At 52.9% G+C, this 25,060-nt stretch overlaps 1 protein-coding gene across 2 annotated transcripts; it reads left to right on the top strand.

Moving 5' to 3' along the window:
- The first annotated feature begins 1,639 nt into the window (after positions 1-1,639).
- On the top strand, positions 1,640-10,019 carry LOC138817856 (uncharacterized protein C13orf46-like). Of its 2 annotated transcripts, none has more exons than XM_070008612.1 (7): positions 1,640-1,902; positions 3,462-3,513; positions 4,875-5,049; positions 5,996-6,115; positions 7,088-7,155; positions 8,828-8,906; positions 9,701-10,019. In XM_070008612.1, the coding sequence occupies exons 1-7, from the start codon at positions 1,716-1,718 to the stop codon at positions 9,704-9,706; spliced, it is 687 nt and encodes a 228-aa protein (XP_069864713.1). In that variant the 5' UTR covers positions 1,640-1,715; the 3' UTR covers positions 9,707-10,019. The 2 variants fall into 2 exon arrangements, with proteins under 2 accessions (XP_069864713.1, XP_069864714.1); XM_070008613.1 differs by having other exon boundaries at positions 5,996-6,043.
- The last annotated feature ends 15,041 nt before the right edge of the window (positions 10,020-25,060 follow it).

Here is a 25,060-nt window from a genome sequence, read left to right on the forward strand (position 1 = left end):
AAAAAGGGTAATACTAGGGAATGCAGACCTCCAGTGAGCAGTCACAGTGGTGAGTGATGCATCCTCTTGTTCTACACACAGCCTGTTTTTCTTTGAACCGAGGAAGCTGTCTCCACACACCACCTCTGGCTTTCGTCCTGGGCTCCCACCCTCTGTACATCTGGATGTGGGTTGGGGTTGCCACCCAACACTGCTGGCTGGGTGCTTTAGCCAGCCCCTGCCTAGATGCTAGAGCCACTCCAAGAAAACAACCAAAAAGGAGAGAAGGCTATGTCTGGGGCCACCCTGCCTCTCTGTGAGTGTTCTTGAGTCCACTCAGGACAAACTGCTGTCAGGAAATGAGACACACACACACACACCAGTAGGTACCCTGAAGGGACAGAACAGCCCTCCACACTCTGAAATAAACCTCTTTTGGCAAAAAGGCTTTTTTTTAGCAAAGGCACTGGAAAAACCAGCAGGCATGTGGAGAGTTCTCACCTGCCCCTGTCCTTTCCAGCAGAGGAATTTCACTCACACACACACACACACACACACACACACACACACACACACACACACACACACACACACACACACACACACACACACACACACACACACACACACACACACACCGACCACCACCCTGCCTGTTCAGGAGAAGAATGGCCTTGTCACTGAGGATGGACACACACTACCCCAGCCCCATACACACACCTGTTGTGCAATCGTCCAAAGCTTTCCTCCACCTGGAAGACAAGCATTTATTTTGTCACTTTGAGCCACATTCCTTATGAGGCTTCTGTGCCTAAGAAAAACTAAATTTGTATCAACTTTCGCCTGCTGTTTAGGTCAGTTTAGCTCTCTCCCCAGTCAAAACCCTAGAGGGTAAAGGTAGAATTCAGAGCAGTAGATGGGAATATTCTGTTAGGAGTTAAATTGTACCCCAGATCATACACTGTAGTCCTTCCATCACAGAAGGTCACTGCTGGGGGTAAGGGAGAGGCTTTAAGGTGGTATGAAGCAAACGAGATCATTAGGGGGGGCCTGACTCCCTGTGGCCAGTGTCCACAAGATTAGGTCCAGATGCCAGGGTGACCATGCAAGGACATAGGGAAGATGCTCTCTACATGCTGAGCGGCCAAGAGAGGAGCTACCCCCGAGACACCCCGGGTGTAGACCAGCCAGCTGTGGTCCTCCATGGACTGGTTCTCGTGGCTGGACAATGCACATCTTCCCAAAAGGCTTCCTCCAGAGCCGTTCCCCCCCGCCCCCCCCCCCCGGCTTGTTTTGTCCCTGCACAGTGCTAGATTAGGTCCAGAGTCTGATGGCTGCCTCCATCATTTGTTTTTTCTGAGTTTTATCCCTAGCACTAATTCCTTCAAGAATGAAGGTACAGTGCAGAGCTTCTGGGTAGGAACGCAGTCGTGAGGCTGTTTCTGATGGAAAACCCCAGCCTGGACTTGGCCTGGGAACCTTTGTCTAGTTGAAAAACCAGTAAGTGTGGGGAAGTAAAAGAGAGACTCCCAAGTAGAAGAGACCCCAACCCTTGAGCTGCAGGGGCCTCGGGGCGGCCAGCCTTTGACCCTCAAGCCTGAGGTGACGTCATAGCTGTGCCATGGCAACGGAGGCCTGGAGCACATTCTAGAAGAGACAAGGTGAGGAGAGGCTGGCCGCGATGCCCTTGGTCTGAGGTGGTACCCTGGCAGTGCCTTCCTCCACGTGGGGTCAGGATGGAGAAGGATACCACCACGCACAGGAGGCACCGGCCTGGCCCCGGGGCCCTGCCCCCAGGAATGGTCCCCGGACATCTCAAGGCAGCCAGCGATGGGGCAGAGCTCCACAGGAGCAGGAGTATGGGTGGCCTGCACCAGAAGGGGGACCCTCCAAGCCACGTCAGGAAGCTGCGCAGAGAGCCAGGTACGGGACTTATACTTGGAGAGCCAGGAGGGCAGGCAGAAGGCCCAGCCCTGCCAGGGAGGGACAGAGCCCATGGGCACTGCATCCCAGCAAAGAGTAGGTGGGTAGCTGCTGATTCCAGGAGTGCCTGAGCCATAGCCCTGTCTGCAGTCCTGACAACCCCACTCCTTACCAGATGTACTTATGAAGATCAGCCTGGGGACCACTCAGGAGTTTTAGGACACATCCACACATGTGCACACACAAGCTGGTTGCTTCTTGTTGCTTGGAAGGGGCTTACATGAGGCGGAGACTGGACTGCAACTTGCCTTTTCTTTTTGGAGCTCTCCTTTGAGAGCTACCAAGGTCTAAAGCTACTTTGTAGAGTAGTGAAAGTCCCCTAACGGCCCCAGCAAACAACTTGGGCCTCCTGTGTTCTCTGTGGGCTAGAAGCTACCACCCGCCAGGGGTCCACAAGCGAGTCCAACACTACAGTCAGCAGATAGATCAGCAGTGGGTCGCATGGGAAAGGGGACAAATGCACAGCCCAGGTGAAGTGTGGAGCGTGAGATGTGCTTCTCCACAAGCGGTAGACTGGAGAGCAGGCGAGTGCTGACCATGTCCCAGGCTGACAGAAGGCCTGGCCAGTTCTCGCAGGAAGGCTCCTTTCCTGCTCAGGCTCCTCCATTTAAACCATGAAAGCCTCGTTGAAAGCTCTGGAACCCCCAGGTTCGATTTGAATGCCAGGGCTGCTGCAGGTAGCAGGTGACACCAGCAGTTCTAGACTCAGATCTGGCCCAGGCGGCAGCAGGGGCACAGGAGAGGTTCTGAGTTCCAGCCTGGGAGAACCCCCAGGGATCCCCACAGATCCTGGAGTCACCTGTCTCTTCATAGCTGTTGGGCTGAATCACAGCTGCTGTGCTCTGAGCAGGCAGAAGCAGCACCCTGAGGAGCCACGGGACTAGAGAGACTGCTGTCTCCCAGGATTACCACGGAGGCATCCTTTACCTTCATGTCCTGTGCTTCTTGCTGTGCATGCAGGATGCCCTCACCCTTGGGCAGTTGGTTCAGGTTTCCTCCTGCCCCCTAGGACAAGAGGACTGTGAGATGCTCCTCAGGGAGCCATCCCCTCTGTCTGTGTATGGAGAAGGATCAGGAACGTGTCCCTTTTCCCCACACCCTGCTCTGCTTCTGGGTCAGCTGTGATGGACTGAGGGCATTTGTGACCTTGGGGTCTTGGACACACTATTAGATGCAGTGGATAGCTCATCTGAATTCTGCAGAGAGAATGAAGAGCTAGGGGTGGGTCTGTGCTGCTGGCTGAGTGGCTCTAGCCTGTGTGTGAAAGGTGATGGACCTGCAAAAACAAAGGTGCATGAGCTAAGGGTACCAAGTGGCTGAGGGAAGAAACCCCTGTGCTGCTCCCACTCCCTTGAGGCTTGCTGTAGGCCACCTGGGTGGCTGCAGGGCCCTGCAGTGCACTAGGGGGTGGTGAGTGGTATAGCTCAGAGTAAGTGTGGGGGCTGAACTGGCACGGCCTGGGGTGCCGATGGGACTGACCAGCTGTGTTTGCCTCTCAGAGTCTGAAGACCTGGGGAAGGACCCAAGAAGTGGAGTAGAGGACATCATCTGGTAAGCAGGAGCGGTGGCTCAACACACACAGACCAGGGAGCAGAGCCCCCGAGGAAGGTGCCTGAGGACCCTGGGGGAGACTTGTTAGAGAAACAGAGGCCCCCTGGTTGCATCTCAGGACACACCCTCTCTCAGGCAACCCCATCCGTCCAGTGTAGTCCTCATCCCCAGCTAGACCAGGCTGAGTTGCCATACTCATACAAAGGTTAGAAGGAAGAGCAGCCCCAGATGGGAGCCACCTACTCACCCTGCCACCAAGAAGCTAGAAATCACTGAATTACACACGGGCTTTTCTCAGATACTAGAATCCCATTCACCCCAACCACAGACAAGACAGGGCCACAGCCCTCACAAGTGGTCCTTCTTGAGTGTCTGAGCCATGAAGCACCACCAGAGATGCTGTTGGCTGCTGTACTAGGTACCCGCACATCATGTGAGCATCCTCCCTGGCTGGCCAAGGGAAGAGGTATCTGTCCACCTCCACCAAGTCAGAAGTCACACCCCTGTTGCTGGGTGGGGAAGTCCCGCCTTTCTCACCCCCCACATTCCTCTGGTCTTGGCCTTACCAATGAAGCACGTGCGCACGCGCACGCATGGAGAATAATCACTCAGACAGGCCTGTTCCAGTCTGCCCCCTCCAGGGCCAGAGGTCTCCATGTGGAGAGCGACACAGCTGCTGGTGAGCAGCCGTGTCTTTGCTCACCATATAGGCAGTTGAGCAATAAGCCCCAGTGAACCATTATGTTGTTGGCAGTACAAAAATGGGGAGTTCAGGGTGTCTGTGGCCAAGATGGGTCATCAGAGGGAGCTAGGAAGACCAGGCTATTCTATTCCCAGAGGGTCCTTCTCTATCTCCACAACAGCCTCAGGTTCATCCACTCCCCAAAACACTAAGGAAGGAGCCCAAGATGGAGACGGAGAGCAGTTGTTAGCCTGAAGCTGTCTGTCATCTGCTCCAAGTCTCTCCTCTGTCTGTGTCATCTGCTCCAAACCACTCCCCTGTCTGTGTCATCTGCTCCAAGTCTCTTCTCTGTCTGTGTCATCTGCTCCAGCCCATTCCTCTGTCTGTGTCATCTGCTCCAAGTCTTTTTTTTTTAATGGGGGGGGGGTCCAGTCGTGGGGCCTGAACTCTGGGCCTGGGCGCTGTCCCTCAGCTCTTCAGCTCAAGGCTAGCGCTCTACCACTTGAGCCACAGCGCCACTTTTTTCTTTTTGCTTATGTGGTGCTGAGTAATCGAACCCAGGGCCTCGAGCACGCAAGGCAAGCACTCTACCACTGAGCCACCTTCCCAGCCCTGCTCCAAGTCTTTTCTCTGTCTGTGCCATCTGCTCCAAACCACTCCTTCTATATTTCCCCCACAGCCAGGCAAGCCTAGAGGAAGACAAGAAAGAAAAAAGTCTAGATACACGGGGAAAGCTGGAGCCAGACCATAAGAGTGGGAAAACAGAGCCAGAGAGTGAGAAGAGTGATTCTGAAGCCAGCGCCAAGGAGGAGCAGGATGGAGAGTTCAAGGGAAGACGCACCCCAGAGGCTGAGGTCAGGCCCACCCTCAGCTCTGAATTCTGTCTTCCTGCACGGGTCCCCTCTGCTCACCTGTGGGTATCTTCTTTGACTTAGAGGAGCAAGATTCAGAGTCTGGGAGGCAGAGCAGCCTTCTGGAAAAGGAAGCAAGAGCTGCTTTCTTTAGTATCAGGAGGAAGATGCATAGGACTGCTAAGCAGGCCTCTCTCAGGCAGTCAGGGTGTCATCTGAGCAGGCACCATCCTATGAAGCTGGATACCCCAGAGCAGCTCACCTGTGTGCTGGCCACAGATGCCTCACACCAGCACCATGATAGGAGTTCCCACAGCATCTCACAAGGGAATGTGGCTCTGACTCTTCCTCTCAGACAGTATAGTGGGTGGAGACAGCTGGGCATACTGTTCACCAGTGCTTACAACAGGGGGCCCTTGTGGTTCTGGGTCAGTGATGATGCCCAGATGGAAACCACAGGGAAGCCCGCCTGCCAAGGTCTGTCCCAAACCAGCATGGGTCTCCACCACCTTGATGCCAAGTGGCTTCAGGAAGGTGTGTAGAGGCAGAATCTTAAGTGCTTTCCTTGGAGCAGGCCCGAGCAGGTGAGGCTCCTTCTGGTCTCAGCATTGCCTTGTCTCCTGGAGGCCTTGCACTCAGAAGTTGATGATGGAGACTGGTCTCAGGGATACACTGCTTCCAGTGAATAGGAATAGGGAGGAATGGGAAGGCTGTGTTTTTCTCTTGCTCTTCTCCAGAGCAGACCCCATGGATACCTCCTGCATGCTGCCATGGACTTTTCACCAGTCTTCCTGTTCCCCCTCCTCCTTCCCGCCCCCCTGCTAGCACTAGCACCTGGTGGGCCCCTTGGTAGCTGCTAGAACCTGGCTTTCCACAGGCCATGGGTCGACAGGCCCTCCCGAGACGTCTTTTCCTCCTTCTCATTCACATGTTTTGTTTCCACCCACAGAAACCATCAGTGTTTGTGGAGATTGACCTGGAAGACCATGTCGAGGAGGTACGGACAAAACCCCAGAGAAAAAAGTCAGATCACCGCACTGTCTGGGCTGGGCCAGAGGCCCCCACACAGGCAGGTGCATCCTGGCAGAGATGTCGGGCCAGCCTGGGTCTCTGTGGGATCGTGCTGGGATGGAGGACAAAGTATACTGGGTTACTGGAGAGCAGGCTTTGACAGAGGTGGAGCTGTCAGCGCCGTCAGTAACTGCTTACAAACTTGTGTACTGCCCCTGCCTGGCTGTTTCCCTGCAGAATGGAGCTCACAGTACCCATAGCCCAGGGTTATTGCATAGACTTCTCAGAACACTGCTCTGCCCAGAAAGCCTTAGTGTTACGTATCACCATCATCACTATCATCACTACATCAGCATCACCATTACCATAATCTCCACCATGACCAGAACTGCCATCACATCACATCATCACCACGCCATTGATATCACCATCCTCGCTGCCCTCATTGCTACTTCTAGCAGCAGCAGCACAAGCACAGTACCACAACCATCCCCATCACAATGGCTATCATCACACCACTACCACCATCACTACCATCATGACTATCTAAAAATAAGGCTGACTGCACATCTGTCTGGACCCGTCCAGCATAGTTAGCTGTGAGCTTCCTCTAATCCACACTGTAGTGAACAACCACAGCCCTGCAAACCTCTTGACCTGATCTATGGGTGATTTTAAGCTCTCACCCAAGGGCTGGTTATTTTTCAGATTATACCTTTTATCCAAGTTTGCCCTCAGACCAGACCCTTGAGAAGACGTACTAAGTTTCCCTAGGCCTTACTCAGGATGGCTCTGAGTTCTTAGGACCCCAGGACATCAGCCAGTGGCAGAGTTGGAGGCCTACACAAATGTTAGTTCCTCTCAGAGTGCCCAGTGAGGGTACCCTCATGCTCAGCAGAGCCTATGTGGTGGGGGGATGCCTGGGACCAAATAAAGTCCATACCTCATCTGTGTCTCCACCTGTTACCTGGGCAGATCGCACAGATTGGCACCTTCATCCCCCTGAACCTCTCCTGCCCCCTCCCAACAGGAGCTCGTCTGTGACGTAGCAGAAGAGAAGCGGCCTGAAGTGGACACGGGGGACTTGTCGGAGGATGAGTAAGTGATGCTGAGCTTCCACTGGTCCCTGGGTGTGGGCAGAGACCAAGCTTGGATGGGGGCTGAAGGGCTGGGGGCAGAGGGGAAGCAGAGCTTCTGTGGGTTCCAGGGACATTCTCCAGGGGCCCCATACCATTCCATCTCCCCACATCCTCAGCCAGCAAATGACCAGACGGGGAAGGAGACAGAGAATGAGCCAAGGGGACTGTGTGTGTGGTACTTGCATCTTTAGTTTGGGATTTTAGCTGCAGCCCAGAGGCTGTGGAAGGCAGGCCTGGTGCCCAGGCCCTCTGGAAGAGGCCTCAGATTTGAAGGTAGGAGAATATGTTGGTGCTGAACACCCACACCCCTTTGAAGCAGACCCTGATGTACTAGCAATACCCCAAGACTTCCTGAGGACAAGGGCCTTGGCCACAAAGAAAGGCCCATGGATAGGTTTTGTTTCATTTCCAACAATATACATACAAAGGAGCAAATTGCGATTATCCAAATGAGTAGCTGAGAGCTAATAGCTATATTAGTAGTTTGTCTTATACATTTTTGCAGAAGAAAACTTGCTCTATTGGGTTTGCAAAACTGATACATAATCTTGAGGGAACTCAAGCTGTAGGAAGTACCACAACAAAGGGAATGTTTGGGAATCACCCCCAAATCCACTTATTAGAAACAAATGGGGTGCATTCTCCTCCATGTCTGAAATGCCTTCTAGATGTTGGGATGCCCATGGTGCTGGTGCCTCGGGAGGGTTGGCATTCTGCTCACTATTGAGACATTATTACTGTTTTTATTACCTTGCTTCAGACTTTTGTATGATCATTGAGCAAGTCAGTGGGGAAACCCAGTTCCATCTTCACTCAGAAGGCCTCTGTCTCTGTGGCCTCCTGCATTTGACCAGGTCACATTAGCTTTTACCGGATATCAAGACTGTCTCCAGATCAAGACCTGATTGGCAGGCCTCTTCCAAATAAGCATGTTTCACATTGTTTCTTGGCTGTATTTGGCCACAGGGCGTACAGCTTGGGCAGCTTGCCTTCTACTGCAGAGGCTAGACAAGCCGATATTCAGTATTGGCCTGGAGTTTGCTCAGGGCTTGCTCCTGCAAAGAGCTGTCCGGTGTGGTGGGGCAGGAGATGTCCTTGTCCCCTGAAGGCACCTGGATGGTCTGTGCCTGGACAGACGGGACTGGTTCATCTGCTCTACCCTGACCACCATGTGCTCTCTTGTCTTCAACTTTACCAGCTAGGCCTGTTCAGATGGTAGGCGCTGCAGCTATGTGCCCGCTCAGGCGGGTTCTGCCCGAGCTAGGGTGAGCACTGTGAAGACAACCAGGAGCCACCACTCAGAGTGGTCTAGCATGGCCTACCATGTTTCCAGTGCTTCACCACCTGCACTTGAGGCTCTGGGGCTTCAGGAATGGGCTTGCTCCATTGGTTGCTAGTGTTTCCAGGGTTTCTTCTGGCCAGAGAACAAGGACAAAGGACAAGAGAAGTCTGGCTGACTCTGGAGAAATCTACAACGCCTAGGCTCTCTGTGGGCAAGCCTCACGCTCTGGGGCTGGAGTAGGTTTGGCAGAAGTAGGAGAAGCCCTGGTGGAGGGTGCCCTGGGGTGCTGGTGAGATCCCTGGAATGACGCCCAGGCAGCCTTACTCACCCCTGCACTCTCGGCCTCCAGGACAAGGACCAGCTGGGTGTGCTGCATCCCATACCCCATGAGGAGGAGGGCGCGAGACAGCACAGCAGCCCCGGAGAAGGTACTCAGCATCTAGAGGGGGGGCGGGGGAGGGCCAGGGGTGGAGCACAGGGGCGGGGCACAGGGCTGGACTGGGGTGGAGCACAGGGGTGGAGGACAGGGGCGGGATACAGGGGCAGGGCACAGGGATGGGGTCAGAGAGGGCAGGGGTGGGGCATAGGGGCAGGGCACAGGGTTGGCCAGGCCCTGTTCTTTCCTAAAAGCCCTCTGCCTGGGATCCCAGGTTCCCATGTCCCATGGAAAAGGCCCAGAGGAAGAGGGAACAGGGCAGACGGTGGTGTGACACACACACACACACACACACACACACACACACACACACACACACACAGCCACACAGCCACACAGCCACACAGCCACACAGCCACACAACTCACATAGAACCCACACATCTGTACTTACGGGTATGCATACATGATCTCATGTATGTCCACAATTATGTGTGGACACATGAGTACAGCAATATGTGTGTGCATGTGTGAACATGTACATGTTGGCATGTGCATAGTGACAGGTTCAAATACACAGCTCTCATGCATTACCACAATTATACAGTCCATACACACATGCATGTAGGTGATGAGACCCTCGGGACTTAGAAGCCACAGAGGCCTTGCATGTCTGCATGTCAGCTGTTCCCCTGGGTGCTCATGGAGTGAGGACACGTGCTCTGAGTTAGTCTTTCCTGCAGTTCTGGGAGGGAGCACTTCTGCACATTCAGTGCACACTCCCAGCCGGTCCCAGCTGGTCCGACAATGCCACCTGGTGGTCAGGATTACCCAAACCTCTCTTCAGTCCTAGGAATAGACCATCCAGGACGTCGGTGGCTGGAGCTTCGTGGTCACAATCACAGAACTTCAACTCTTCAGCGAATTATTCACTAGAGGACAAGCTAGAATGTGACACGTGTTTGCTGAGCCATCAATGACCATGCGCTGGGCTGCAGCTGGGGCTCAGGGCAGCCAACGACTCCACTGTGCATCCCTCCGAGCCCTGAGGGATGCAGACTCTCATCTGGGCACTCCTTTCCTCAGACGGTGCTTGGTGGTAAGGGGCCCCCAAAGCACTTTCCCGCATGAACCCCACAGAACAAAAAGCAAAAAAAAAAATACAAAAAAAAACTTTACATGTGGATACCTGAGGTTCCAGGGTGGGTGTGGGTGTAGAGGGCCCAGAGCCAAAGACAGCCCTGGGGCTGAAGGCCTTGAGATGTACATGGTTGTTAGGAGGCATGTTGGGCACAAGGACAGTCTATGGCTCTTGTGGGATGACAGAATGGGACCAAGGCCTGTATAGGGAAAGACCTTGGCCTTAACTGGGGAGGACAACAGGAAGAGATGATCCCAAGATGACCTGCAGGGGCATCTCAGGGTCTGTCTGCTGTGCAAGCTTTGGGACCCATTTTTGGGATTCAGTGAATATCACAGCTACATGGAGTTCTGATAAAAGGACCTGGAATGTGGTGCTTGGTGGGGTGAGCAGTCATGTGCAGGGGGTGGGAGGCTGACCTACAGTGAACCCCTAGGTTCAGCCAAACTGTTTGGTTCTAGCAAAGTTTGAGGTGTCAGTCGGGCTCCCTACTTCACAGAAGAGGAAACTGAAGTGCCCAGGCAGGAAGCAGGGACTATTAGACCCAAGCAGATATTTTCATCCTCCTGGGAGTGGAAGTGGTATCTCTGAGATCTGGTGGCCTTCACTAGACTGAGACCACTGAGTCTTGAGGCCAGACACAGCACCAGGCTGCGTGAGATCGGAAAGGCCTCTCCTGCCTCACCTCTGAGCAAACACTTGGGATGCTGGGTTGTTAGCCCAAGCCAGGTGTACATGAGGCCTTGTCAGAGACAGAGCTTAGGCCCTGAGTTCAAGTTCCAGGACTGGCAAAAAAAGAAAACGAAAAAGGTGTTCAGGGACTAGGGAAGTTCTGGAGGTCAACAGAAACTTGCAGGACAGGCCCTGGCATGCCCAGGATCCTCCTAGAATCTCCCAGGCCACCTCCTCTGGAGTCTGAGGACTGAGGGGTAGGGAACCCACATGCTGCTATCTGAGTTTGCTGCCTGAGATGGAAACCCTTGGACTCCAGGGAGCTGCTTGGGCCTCAGTCTCGGAAGAACAGGTGGAATGCACCGGGGCAGCCTAGAGCCTGGATCCTGCCAGGCTAGAGTCAGCTGCTGTGGGGCTGGGCTCTTATCTGTCAGACAGCTCTGCAGGGTGTGAGTCTTGAGGCTCTGCTCTACTTGTCAGCATGGTTTCCTAAGGAGAATGTGATCCTCCCAGTTCCCAGGCTGGGCACAGGAAGAGGACCTTTTCATCATAAAAGGTAAACCAGTAACCAGCACAGACCCATGAATGTAGCCAGGAATGCCCCCAACCTTGCCTAAACCCCAGAGGCCCCTGGAAAGGCTAGTCAGAGCGTGTACAGCCAAGGACACAGGCCGATGCTGGACCTGCTGAGGAGAGAGAACCATGGGACTACCAGCTCTCGACACCTGGGGCCTCCACCAGAGCCTCACCAGCCTTAGCCGAGCTGGTTTCCACACAGCCTGCTGTCACCACAGACCCAGAAGCTTGGGACTCTGTCCCACTCACACCGAACATGCAAAAACAGCCCCATAACCCCATGCTGCTTTCCAGTGACTTCAAAGTTTGTGAGCTCAGGTTCACTAAACTCGCAGCACTCAGGGAAGTGTCTGCTACAGACAGCAGCAGCTGTCAGAGCCACAGGGGGCTCAGGCTGGGTCCCCTGGAAGCCATCCTGAGCATTCCCAGGTCCCCAGCATCACCTCATTGGGTAGACTAATACGGCCTTCATGTTGGTTGTGACAGCACCTGTCATGCAGGAAATACACGTTCCCAGAGCCCCAGATTCAGTGCTCCTGATCGTGCAGTTAAGAGAGAAACTTCTTTTCTACTACATACATATCCCATCTCCTCCAGCTTTATCCCTCAGCTTTTGACTTTGAAGCCAGGAACAGCAGCTGGAAGGCTCTTCTCCCGAGCTGCTTCACCACTGGATGGGGGACAGATGGATGAACTCTTGTGTGGTTTGCCTGCATGCCTCACTGAGGGTCTGGCCTGCTTCCTCTATGAGCATCAGGTCTGTGTAACGTATGAGCAAAATGGGAATGTACCTTTGAGAACCACACAGCCTCTTGGGAATTCCAAAGAGCACCCCCTATCCCCAGCAGTGCACGGGCCTGGCTTTCTGCCGAGACAGCCCTCCGAGGCAGCCCTCAGGAGCCCTGCTGCCTACTGTTTGCCCTCTGAGAACCTTGGTGCCTGGAAGGTCATGTGAACCCCCTACCAAGTCCCACAGATGAGGACGGGAGTCCTGTGTACCTTCAGAGGTCTTCCTGCTTCTGGAAGCAGCCAGATACCAAGTCAACTCTTCGTTTTTACTTTGCATGTTTTTGTCTCCATTGGGTGTGAACTGGTGAGCACCCCCCATCCAGCCCTGTGAGCTGTGAGTGCCTTTGAGTTCCAGTGATCCGGCAGCTCAGCCATGCTCACCTCTGAACTCTGAGACAACACTCAGCCCAGCATTGCCCAGGTCACACACCACCAGGCTTGTCTGTGACAGTGGCTTAGAGTTGCCTTTTCAGGGTTGGTTGGTTGGTTAAGACCTCTCCATGTAGTTTATGATGCTCCTGCGGCCTCTGGAGGGGTGGGATCACAAGTGTCCCCTGCCCCCAAAGCTTCAGAGTTGTTGTCTCAGGCTTTTGACACTAGGTGGCAGGTAGGAGATGTGACCATTTCAAAGCCACACAGCAGCTCCCACAGGCTGGGGGTCAGAGCAGAGGGAGGAAGGGCAAGAGCACATGACCAGCTCCAGCTGGACGCTGTCGCCAGCCCCAGGGCTTGGACACAATTTACCCAAACAGCGGTTTCCAAGGGTAACAGGAAGCCTGAGGTGCTGCTAGCTGCTACTGCCACCCTGCAGTGAGACAGGAGGAGGCAGATGCCCTGCCTCTATCGCAGGGAAAGAGCCTGGGGTCTGGGGAGGGGGGAGGACACTGGTGGGGTGGGGAGGGAGGGGAAACTGGTGGGGGGGAGGGACACCAGTAAGGACCTTTGAAGCGCAGCAGGACTTGGGGCTGGCGGAGTCGGGTGGCTGCCCCGTGGGAGGCCAGTCCGTGGCTGTCTGCCCTGGATCTCCAGCCCAGCCTTTCACAGCAGGGGGTGAAGAGGCCAAACATTTTTGGTTTAATAGTGTCTGCCAAGTTTGCTCACACAAAAATAACAGCCAGGACCAGAGGCCTGTTCCTGAAAGTGGCTTTTCGGAGTGACTCCCTGGAATCCAGGAGGACCGTGTGGAAAGCCTGCTTTCCTCAAAGGCATCCGGCATGTCGACTCATGCGGTGCCCTGTCCTACACGGAGTGCAAGGTCCCTCTGGGGACACAGGTCCCCTTTCTGTGACACCTTTCCTGTCTCCTAGAGACCCCAGCCACTGTGGCCTGGAGTGGGACCTCACTGCAATGCTGTGGCCCGTCAGGACTGTGGTGGCTCTCGTCCGTGGCAGGCGTCTCCTAGACGTCTCTGCCGGGTGTCGGGGAAGATAAGGCGCCGCTGACCCTGACCAGGACAGGGATGAGGTGCTCTGCAGGGAGCACAGTGTGGGGAGCCGGCTGGCTGCTGGGCGGGAGGGTCTCCTGCAGAGCTGTCCAACTCCTGGGTAGAACCCGGAGGCTGCCAGACTTCACAGGCCTTGGGTGACCAGTGAAAACAAGGAACTCTGACCTTGTCAATGGCCCAGGAGAAGATGGGGGATGGGCTGTGTTGCCCGACATCCAGGACTGGGGGGTGTTGGCCTCCACCGCTGACATTACTGGAGATTGAACTCGGGGCCTTGCACTTTCTACACAGGTGCTCTACCACTTGGGTCACGCCTCAGCCCTGTTTTTCAGATGGGATCTCATATTTTTGCTGAGTGATCTCAGGTCAAAGTTGTCCTACCTACACTTCTTTTTAGCTGATATTATAGGCATGTGCTCTATACTGTCCAGCCTTGTGCCCCAGCTCCAGGAACCCACACACAAAGTACAGTGTCAGAGACTCTATAAACACAGAAAGCATACACAGTCCTGGTGAGATAGGAGTGTGCCGTCCAGTCTGTGTTCCGGGAAGACCTCTCGCCAGTTGTGCTACGTGAGGCCCTGTCAGGAAGCTGCATGGGACAGGGTGCAGGGGTACTGCACCTGTCTGGAACATCCTACCACTTCCATGAGGTCACTAGTGAAAAATACAGAGTTAAAAACACTTGGAGCCAGGCACCAGTGGCTCACACCTGTAATCCTAGCTACCCTGGAGGCTGAGGTCTGAGGATCACAATTTGAAACCAGCTCAGGCAGGAAAAATCCATGAGACTCTTACATCCAACTAATCACCAGAAAAGCCAGAAGTGGAGCTGTGGCTCAAGTGGTAGAACAGTAGCCTCAAGAAAAAGATCTCAAGGACACTGCCCAAGCCCTGAGTTCAAGCTCCAATACCAGCACCATAAAGAAGAAAGAAAGAAAAAAAACACTTGGAAGTATATTTGAGAGAAGATTCACAAAATCCACACACTAAGAACTGAAAGGCTAGCTGAGAAGTAAGAAGAAAGCCATACCATGTTCAAGATGAAAACTTGAGTTATGAAGGCACCAAATCTTTCCAAGTTGATCTCTGAACAACACAATTCCAACCCAGATCCCAGCAGGCCTTGTGGAAAGTGATGGGCTATTCCAAGATTTATCTAAAACTGGGAAGGGCTTAGGGTGACTCAGCAAGCATGAAGAACAGAGCTGAAGAACATACACGAGTACAACTTATTCACAGACTTCATATGGTTCTGACCAAGCATGGCAAAAATAGGTAAAAAGGAATTTCCAAACAAATCTCCCCACACATGTGCTGGGCAGTCTCAATCGATCAGGTGCTATCAGCTGTGTTCATGTTATTGGGGAAGCCGCCAAGTGCTTCCCTGCCCTTCATTTTGTGAAAATCTGCCAACAAAACTATGGTAATGCTCCCAGTGAGCAAAGGGCACCCATTTAAATGCCGAAGTGAACATTTTAGGTTTGTTGATGGGTGGTATATCTTTAGCAGAAGTTGGGGCTATTTGGAAAAATGAATCAATCACCAAAATACAGAATGAACTCTGTGTCCTGAGCATGGTTTTTTTTTTTTTTCCCTCAGTGGCAGACTCCTGTAACTATGTAAATACTATGGATAGCAAGAGTCTACTGTCCTTGATTTTAAAGCTTATCAGAGACAGAGCTAGGATTGGGATGTGACTCATAGGAAGTGCTGGCCTAGCACGTGTGAGGTCTTGGATTCCATCCACAGAACTGCAACAGAAACAAAGGAAGAAAAAGAGCCCAGGAACAGAACCGTCTGTGCATGGCCGGGGGACTTGGCAGTTTAAAAGGAAGAGCAGTTGATTAATCAGGAGAGGCTGGACCACTGAGACATCCCCATTCTCAATGTGAAGATCAACTTGAAGTGAGCGTAATCTGAGCATATGGCTTATATAACTCCTAAAATGAATATAAGCTAAAATCATAGTGACTTTCAGCTTGTAAAACATGGAAAAACCCAGTAAGCTGAATTTCATTAACTTAAGCCTTTGTTTTTGTTTTTGTCAGTCATGGGTCTTGAAGTCTGGGCTTGGGCACTATCTCTCAGCTCTTCAGCTCAAGGTGAGTGCTCTACCGCTTGAGCTAGAGCACCACTTCTGGCTTTCTAGTGGTTTATTGGAGATAAGAGTCTCACGGATTTTCCTGCCCAGGCTGGCTTTGAACCGTGATCCTCAGATCTCAGCCTCCTTAGTAGCTAGGATTACAGGCGTGAGCCACCAGCGCCCGGCTAACTTAAGTCTTTGGTCTTTCAAGAGACTCTTTAAAAAAAAGAAAAAAAGAAAAGCCAGCAGTTGCATGGGGACATATTTGTAGAATGTCCCTAATAAGGACTTTGATCTAAAATATGAAGTCTTACAACCCAATAATAAGGTAGGTTGCTCTGTGAAGAAGCAGGAAACAGGGAGGATGTGTAGATAGCAATGAAACACAAACAATGCCGAGTGTCATTTAGTCATTAGGGAAATGCAAAGGAAAACTATTACGAGAATTGCAAATTGACCAAAGGACTGAAGTTGCAAACAAGACCATGTAAGTGTTGACCAGGATGTTGGCCGGGGGTGAAGCAACAACCACTTGGAAAATCACTTGGAAGTTTTTTTTAACAAGGTGAACACGAGCTCTCCTCTTACACATTCCTTTTCTGGGTTTGCCCACACAGAGACTGGAACACAAATATTCCCAGAAGCTTTACTGTGCCAAAATCTGGAAGCAACCAGAATGTCCAGTGTCGGGCTAGTGGTTAAAGTTACAAGTGGCTCATCCAGCAGCAGTTTAACAGGAATACATTACTAAATGAATCTCAAAATGATAGTGCATGGACAAGGTCAGGAAGTGAAAGTACTCTGCCATTCTTATCGAATTCCAGAGCCTGTGAATTGCTCTGAAGTGACAGAAAGGAAATAGGGACAGGAAAGGAGCCAGGGAGAGGAAGTTCTGTAGATGGCAGACACGTCATGATCTTGACCATGATGGTTACCATACCTCACAGGCATTTCATTGTGTGCCAAATATGGAAACAGGTGCAAAGCACAGCCAGTGGTATCAGCGAACTGAGACAGACTTGGGTTGGCAGAGTGACAGGCTGGGTCCGTGGCATTGCTTGGGAAAATATGCTGAACTAGAGTTTGCTTGTCATAGTGCTAACCCCTCGCTGCTCGAGTCCCCTGAGGAGGACAGTGGTGATTAGTGGACACACCCTTCACACAGTGGACTGTGGTTCACAGAGACACACGAGAGTGTGCGCGCGCTCACACACACACACACACACACACACACACACCTGAGTGAATTCTCCTACTAAACAGTTGTTTCATCTCACCCCTCCACGCATTGTGGAGGTCATGGCCACATTGCCTCACCTGGAGTATTTAGAGTGCACGACTGAGGAAAGGTGTTTCGAATCTTGCTACATTATCCAGAGGGAACTGTGGCAGGCACCTCCTCACTGCAGTTCCATTTATCCCAGGGTCTAGAACGGGCAAGGGAGTCCACAAGAGCCTGGCATTTAGGTTACCCTAAATGAGCTGGGGTCCATCTCAGTCTAGATCTTCATTAATGGAGCTGGTCAGCAGTGCCTATGCGACATATCAGTACAGACCCCGGGTAATACACACAAGGGAACGAGTGTAGCCTCCACCTCTCTCAGATGACTGAAGACAGGCCCTAAGGTACAACAACCACCATGCCTCCTCATGGGTAGACAGCACATGCAGGATTCCAGCCCCTGCCTAGATCCCATGGTCACTGCACCCAGGACTCCACCCCTGCCTAGAACCCATGATCAGTGCACACAGGGCTCTACCCCTGCCTAGAATCCATGGTCAGTGCACACAAGACTCCAGTCCCTGCCTAGAACCCATGGTCAGTGCACCCAGGACTCCACCCCTGCCTACAACCCATAATCAGTGCACACAGGGCTCCACCCCTGCCTAGGACCCATGATCAGTGCACGTAGGACTCCAGCCCCTGCCTAGAACCCGACCCTTCTGTCCAGAACACAAACAGCTGACTGGGCTCCCAAGTCACCAGTCTCATACGCCAGCTGCTGAAGAAAAACCCCGGGATCACCATGTCCAATCCCGGCTCCCTGAGCCTGTTTTGCAGGTCCTTAGCACTGAGCAGGTCATGGAGACATGAGTGGAAGGCAGGTTCCCAGGCCGCTCTGGCCAGGCCTGGGCTTTCCAGGGACTCATCCCTGGGACATGGGCATCCTGACTCAGAGGCAAAGACTCACTAAGACCCATCTCACATGGATGTCACACAGAGAACCACCTGGGTTGCTCTATGTAGACATCTGGCAGCCAACAGATGGAGCACACAGACCTCTGCCCCGGAGCAGGGCTGAGCTCAGCCTTCTGGGCAGGTTCCTGCCCTCCTGGACACCCACGGGCACCTGGTGAGGAAGAGGTAACCCCGCACAGTGGCTGTAGCCCAAGTGCCTCTCCCCGTGTGGGGAGACACGGGCAGGCAGCAGGAGCCCCTGCACAAGGTGGGTGGTTGTATGCGATACCAGGGACTGTGCAGATAGAACTGGGATGTGGATAGCCAGCCAGTTCCGGAGCCACATGGCCAGTCATCTGAGTGAGTGCCCTTCCCAGTGCTTTGCTGGGAGGTGGGCAGCCTGGGAATGCAATGGACAGAGCAGGAAGGTTCACCTCTCTCGAGGCCTGCTTACCACTGCCCAGACACTCAGGGTCAGGTGCCCTCAGTGCACCCTGTTTGACAGCCCCATGCGAGACGGCTGAGGGGCCTGGCTGCAGGATGAGCCCCCCTGCGCGCGGGGTCAGGCTTCCCCCAGATCTGCAGCCCTGCTGCAGGTACCTGGTGTCCGAAGCCCGTGGATCCAGCTAGAACAGCCAAGGATGAATCCCATCCTTCAAAGCTGCTGCTCTGAGCAAGAGCGTGGCCTGCCCCATGCTGGGCTGCGCAAAGGGGGCAGAGAGCTTGGTGTCAGAGTTGGCAACAGGCCTTCCCCGGGTACTGAAGATGTGTGAAGGCTTAAAAGGAAACTGACTGATTAGCATGAAAACAGCTTGCCAGAGAGGGTGGTGCTCCTTTGTGCCAGGAGTACTTCAGAGCGTGCCGGGCAGCACCGCTTCATGGGACACCCCAGGTGGTTGGCTTCATGGGGCATGCCGGGCAGTGTGGCTCTGCCTTCTTCGGGGCACGCCGGGTGGTAGGCTCTGCCTTCCCGGGGCGCCCCAGGTGGCGTAGCTCTGCTTTCCACTCCACATCACAGAGGGGACACAAAGGCTGCCGTGGAGCACTGCGGCTGCGGGGATGTGAAATCACCTGGGGGTGGGGGGGGCAGATGCACCCTGAAGATGCAGGTGCAGCCCCCCTTGGGGGCATCTAGGAGCTTCCTGTCTCTTCTTGGGCTTCAATCCTTTCCCCCTAACTCCACCCTGTCCATCGTGAGTGGGATAGGCTCGTGCCTCGGTGTCCCGTGAGCAGTACAGGCTCGTGCCTTGGTGTCCCGTGAGGTTCCAGTTTGCCTGAGGCCTCTGTGGAGGCCGGAGGCCACCGTGAAGCCTCTCCACAGGACGGTGGGCCACGGTCCCAGTATGAGTCGGCCCCACCCACGCCTCTGGCACCTCAGTTTAAATCCACGAAAAGAGTTCTACTTGGCTTCTACAGAGCCCACAGAACAAACGCCCAGCCTCACACCTCTGGAGTGCAATCGCCTCCTCAGATGGCTGAGTCTGTGCCCCAAGCCTGGGGCAGGACCCCTGCCCTACTCGTTCTGGAACTGGCACAGCGAATAACTGTTGCCTGAAAGGAAAAACAAAAACTCCCTCTCCTTCCAAAATACTTTGGCTACTTTTAGAGTTAATGTTTCAACACATCTGGAGGAACACAATGTTTTCTCTTCCAAGAATCTAGTGGGGTTTTGTGGGTCACTGCCTGCACACCACATTCTTTTATCAACAGAGAGAAAGGGACCGCTCACTCCGCGAGGCTCTCCTCGCTCCAGGCTGTGAGTGTGCGTGAGGAGACGTGTTGAAAGATGGCCTGGGGTACTGACAGTTGAAAATCCGGAGTGGCTGTGTCTATCCAAAGCCCACGGACAGCCGGCCCCAGGGAGACAGACGTGAGCCAGGCAGCTCATCTCACACTTGGCCAGTGAGCTGGAAAGTCTGGCAGATCCAGACATGACTGAGCCTTCTAACTGAGTCACAGTCGTTAACTATTCTGCTTTTGCTGACGTGCATGGATGCCTGCATGAGCACTCCACCCACTGAGGGCTGGGGACAGGTGGGTCCTAGTAGGGAAGCCTGGCTTCTGGCACGGGTAACAAGCATTTCCTGTGAGCGGCTCCCAAAGACAAAGGCAGAAGAGAGAAGCAAGGGCTGCCCTCTGGGTCTGGAGAGGGAAGGAGGATGGGTGAAGTGGCCTCCAGACCCTATTTGCTGCCTGGTGGCCTGACGGGTCTACTTTCAGGTACTGATTGGCCCACCACAGAGAGGTCTGATGAGGAGCTCTGGTGGGTGCTGTCCTTGGCACCCGGAGCCCCAAGCCACAAGCCAGGTGATTCTCTCTGGATGTCCTATTGAATACGGCCCCTGGGGTCACATGCTCCTCCAGGGCAGGTAGAGCTGCACTTTGTCAGTCAGGCCCTTGCAAGCCCCAAAAGCCAGTGGTGTACAGGCCTGCAGGGTGAAGGCTGGAGGAGATGTAGAGAGGAAGGTGCCCTGACGAGTCTCAGGTCGGATCAGGAAGGTAAGTTTGTCCGAGGCCCTGTCTGTAAGCTCCCAGGCAAGGCAGCAGAGCAAGAGTGCAGGCAGTGCAGAGGGGAGGCTGGCAGCTTGCTTTGCAGTCAGAAGCAATGCTGGGCACCCAGGGCAGACGGGGCTGGCTCACCCAGAGACGCCGCTTCTTACTCATTTCCCAGGGTGATGTGCACACCACCAAGTAAACACCTCCAGTGCAAGGACCAGACATGGTTGTGTGCTCCCGGGGCCACCAGCCTCTCTCCAGTCTCCAGACATTCTCATCCCCTCAGGAGAACACCGTTCGGCCACCGCTTTCCACTCCTTCTCTAGCCACCAGCCACCACCGTTGTGCATCTCTGTGGGTTTGGCTGTTTCGTACATTTCCTATAAATAGGATTGTACAACATGTGAACTTTGGTGTCTAGCGTCTTCCTTCAGTGAGCATAGTGTAGTGTTCCCAAAGTTCATCAGAGTTGTAACTAGTAGCAGGAATTTATTCCTTTTTTTAAATAGAGAAATGATATTCCATCACACAATGTGTTTACACAGCTATTGGTTGGTAGAGTTTGAATTGAGCAATTTGTTTATTCAGCTACTTGTTGGTAGCTTGGTTTTTTGTTCGTTTGTTTGTTTATGTGGTACTGAGGAATCGAACCCAGGGCCTCACACATGTTGGGCAAGCACTCTGCCACTAGGCCACATTCTCAGCCCTGTAGGTAGAGTTGGATTGAGCAATTTGTTTATTCAGGCTTCTACTGTAGTCAGGGAGTGAGCTCTGCAGCTCTGCAGCCCCACCAAGGACTGAGGCGGACACTGCAAAGGATTCATCTATCTCCCAAAGGTTAATAACCACTTTCGGGGAATCCCAGAGCGGACCATGGAAACAAGTCTGATAACACATTCTGAACTGGCCTCAGAATGAAAGCTGTTTTACACACTCACCCTGTGATGATCCTTAAGAAAAATCTCTGAGCTCTCACAGGACCACTGTCATATTGGACAGGCTGGGGATGATAGGCCTCCCTACAGTCTGGGCACTATGGGGCATAACTACATCAGGAAAAGCCTCCATGGCCACAGTCCCCCCATGCCCTGTGCGGCCTGGGTTGGGCAGGGGCCAGACCACACTCTGCGAATGCTTGTCACCTGAGTGGGGACAAGTGGGGGCTTACTGACAGCCTGTGGCCTTTAAGCAGTGGACTTGAGTGAGCCTCACAGCCCTGCAGCCAGCACCGAGGCAAAGCTGAGGCAGGAAGAAGGAGCCATGGGAACCCAAGCACTGTTCAGCATGCTCGCTGCTGTGATGGAATGACGCCCTTCCCAGCTTCACGGTGGAGGTGCGCATACTCTCCTCTGAAGAGAAGTGTTGATGAGATCATCAGAGTGGGGCCCAAGAGACACCAAAGACCTCCTCTCTTGTTTCTCAAATCCCTCCCTCCTCCACTCTCTTACCACCAACCCTCTCTTTCTGCCGTTCTATTTCTCCACTTACAACCTTTATGACACCATCCATAGAAGGCTTTTTCTTTCTCCCATGACAACCAGTTTTCTGACTCTCCTTTGTTCAGTACGATTCGGCACTAAATCCCTGGAGTTGTGTCTGCTGGGAGTGTAAGTGCTGGGTCGCACCAAGGCCTTGTTTCTAGTGCCTGGGTCTCTGTCCCTGCACCTGTGCCTGCAGTCCACCAGTCGTTCACTAGAATGGCTTACAGATTCAGAAGCATCACTCACATTTCCTGGTTTACCACCAAAGACACAGAAAGGCCACCCAAGAGGTCCATGGGGTGAGGCTGGGCCCGTCCCATAGGGCCAGCGTAGAGCAGAAGGACTACCTTCCTGACAGTTGGCACACCCACCTGGAAGGTTCTGGGTCTTGAGTGACTCCAAGGCAGCTATCTGGCCATTGGTGATTAACTTGGTCCTCAACTTTCTATCTGTGTCCTGTGCCCTCCCAAGATGGGGTCCTAACCCCCCTGACTGTTGGTCATGCTATGGTCTTTCAGGGCCCAGAACCTTCCCGGGGCATCTTGGGTGGGCTCCAGCTCTCCATCACTTCCTTGGCCTACAAGGGGTGGGGATGGAGGAGGAGGGGTTGGAATCTCTCTTGTCAGAAACTGGGAACTAAGGAGGGCTATACCAAGACAGTCCCTGGCTAGAGACGGTTTGAGGTAGGGTTTTCTGTTTCAGATGTAGGACAGTGCACCTTTACAATGTTCCACTTTTCACCTCCAGTGCATCATCCAAACAGTTGCACACAGGCTGTGTAAGATGGCTGTCAGTTGTGATCTAACATTTAAAGTGGGCTAGGTGAAGCTCTGAGGGTTAATAGGTTAGATGTAGTACATGTTCTTTCTGATTTACAATATTTTCATCCCAGGATGACTAGCACACACCATCACCAGCACACACACTCACTAGCACACACCGTCACCAGAATACCCATCACCAGCATACACCATCACCAGCACACACCGTCACCAGCACACACCATCACCAGCACACACCGTCACCAGCACACACCGTCACCAGCACACACCGTCACCAGAATACATCATCACCAGCACACACCATCACTAGCACACACCGCCACCAGCATACATCCACACCAGCACACACCGTCACTTGCATATACTATCACCGGCACACACCATCACCAGCACACACCATCAGCAGCACACATTGTCACCAGCACATGCCATCTCCAGCACATGCCATCACCAGAACCTACAGTCATCAGCGCATAGTCATCAGCACACACCATGGCCAGCACATGCAGTGGCCACCGCTCAGCAGTTGTTACACCTATGTGTGATTTCAGAGCTTGGGGCTCCAGGATTTTGACACTAGAGTTCACAGGTGTGTACAGAGAGGCGCAAGAGGGGCTGTCTGAGCCTCCTGGGCAAGGTGAGAAATTCACATCCCATTTTCAAAATTATGAGTGCTTTTTTTTTTTTTTGTCGGTCGTGGGGCTTCAACTCTGGGCCTGGGAGCTGTCCCTCAGCTCTTCAGCTCAAGGCGAGCGCTCTACCACTTGAGCTACAGCGCCACTTCTGGTTTTCTGGTGGTTTATTGGAGATAGGAGTCTCATGGTCTCTCCTGCCCGGGCTGGCTTTGAACCGCGATCCTCAGATCTCAGCCTCCTGATAGCTAGGATTACAGGCGTGAGCCACCAGCGCCCGGCTTATGAGTGCTTTTTTAAAAGCAGGAACAGCCAAAGTCTCTCAGGCCCACATTCTGAAGTTTGTGTGACATCACCTTGTTTAACTGTAATTCTGCCTCTTAGGAGCATGAGGCACTGTGCCCAAATCTCCACACAGTCCCAGGCCTGGCCTGCAGCACAGCTCTGGGCATGAGGAGCTCTGTGGCTGCAGAGGGATGGGTCCTGCCACACCCAGACAGACAGCCCATCAGTATGGCAGCCGGCCCTATGGAGACGTCTTCTTCCCAACTAAGAGTTCCATGAACCCAGCCTGACTTCTTCCATCAAACACAATCAGCACACTTTGCACAGACCTGGTAAAAAGGGATTAAGAAAAATCTACAGTGTTGGTTTTATGGTCCTCAAAGCTGATCTCTTCAGATTTTTGATATGTCAAGACTCTACGATGACAAAATGGAAGGATAAAGCCAGCTCTGTTCCTTGTAATCTGCCCAGCGGATGAACAGTAGCTTCAAAGTCCTCATCAGACTCAGACCTCCTTGGGGTGTGGCTGCTTGGAGAAAGGTCTATTAGACCTGCTTTCCAGACCTGTGCAGGGCACCAGGGTCAGGGGTCCAAACCTGAGGTGGACAGGCTCAGAAAAAATGTTGACATCGCTGTCTGAAGTCTCTTATGCAGAGGCTGTGATCCCATGCACTCTGGAACAGAAGACGCGACATTCATATGAGATAGAGAAATGTGCTCTAGACTTGTCCAGAGAGGATTTTCCCCAACTCAGAACAACTTAGAGGGAAAGCATTCTTTTATGCCATATGATATGTCCACCACCAAAATGCCAGAGGTTAGCAGCACTAAGCAACTCGGGCCAGATGGCCTGTCTTTATTTTGGGAAGAGAGACGCCATGGTTCATCACTGCTGGGAGGGTGCCCTGCACAGTGGGCTTGAATCCAAGGATACGAGGAAATCTGGCCAGGAACTGACAGAGCCATGGAGAAGACTCAGCAAGGGACAGGAAGAACCATTCAGGAGAGAACTCAGGACAAAGGGGTGAGACCTAGAAAATGACCACTAAGTAACATCTGTCTCCCAGCCACTTCCCACTGCCAAACCTTTCCCTCAAATTCTTCTTCCATGATCCTTAGCAAGTTTTACATGAAACCCTCCTGCTGGGCCATGGTAAGTCAAGGTTAACTGTGCCTATAGCAACCACCAAGAAAGCCATAAGGATACACACACACACACACACACACACACACACACACACACACACACACACACACACGACTCTACAGACAACACAAAAACAGAATTCTAAAAATTGCCTACAAAGGCAGTAAATCAGAGAGAAGAAACAAAATAAAAATAAGATACAAACCTATAAAAAGTCAGACGGAAGACATAAGTCCTAATATATCAGCAACTACATTACATGTAAGCAACCTAAATAGAATTAGAATATGACAATTGTAGGAGTGGACTAAAAACAATGCCCCAACTATGGAGTAGCTATAAGAAACTCACTCTGTTGTACACTATGAGCACAGAAATAGTAACCAAAAGAAACCAGAAGTGCTTATATTACATCAGATAACAGCGATTCTAGACCAGAAAAAATTGCCAGAGACAGAAGGACTTCACGTAGCAATGCAAATGTCAACTGACCACTG

The sequence above is a fragment of the Dipodomys merriami genome, unplaced genomic scaffold, assembly GCF_024711535.1.
Source record: "Dipodomys merriami isolate MVZ:Mamm:240054 unplaced genomic scaffold, mDipMer1.0.p SCAF_70, whole genome shotgun sequence".
Classification (NCBI taxonomy): domain Eukaryota; kingdom Metazoa; phylum Chordata; class Mammalia; order Rodentia; family Heteromyidae; genus Dipodomys; species Dipodomys merriami.

Excerpts from the sequence above, each read along its gene's own strand:
- LOC138817856 (XM_070008612.1), top strand. The coding sequence starts at position 1,716 with ATGGAGAAGGATACCACCACGCACAGGAGGCACCGGCCTGGCCCCGGG. Across the intron at positions 1,903-3,461 it reads GAAGCTGCGCAGAGAGCCAG|AGTCTGAAGACCTGGGGAAG; the intron begins GTACGGGACTTA and ends TTTGCCTCTCAG. Across the intron at positions 6,116-7,087 it reads GGCCAGAGGCCCCCACACAG|GAGCTCGTCTGTGACGTAGC; the intron begins GCAGGTGCATCC and ends CCCTCCCAACAG.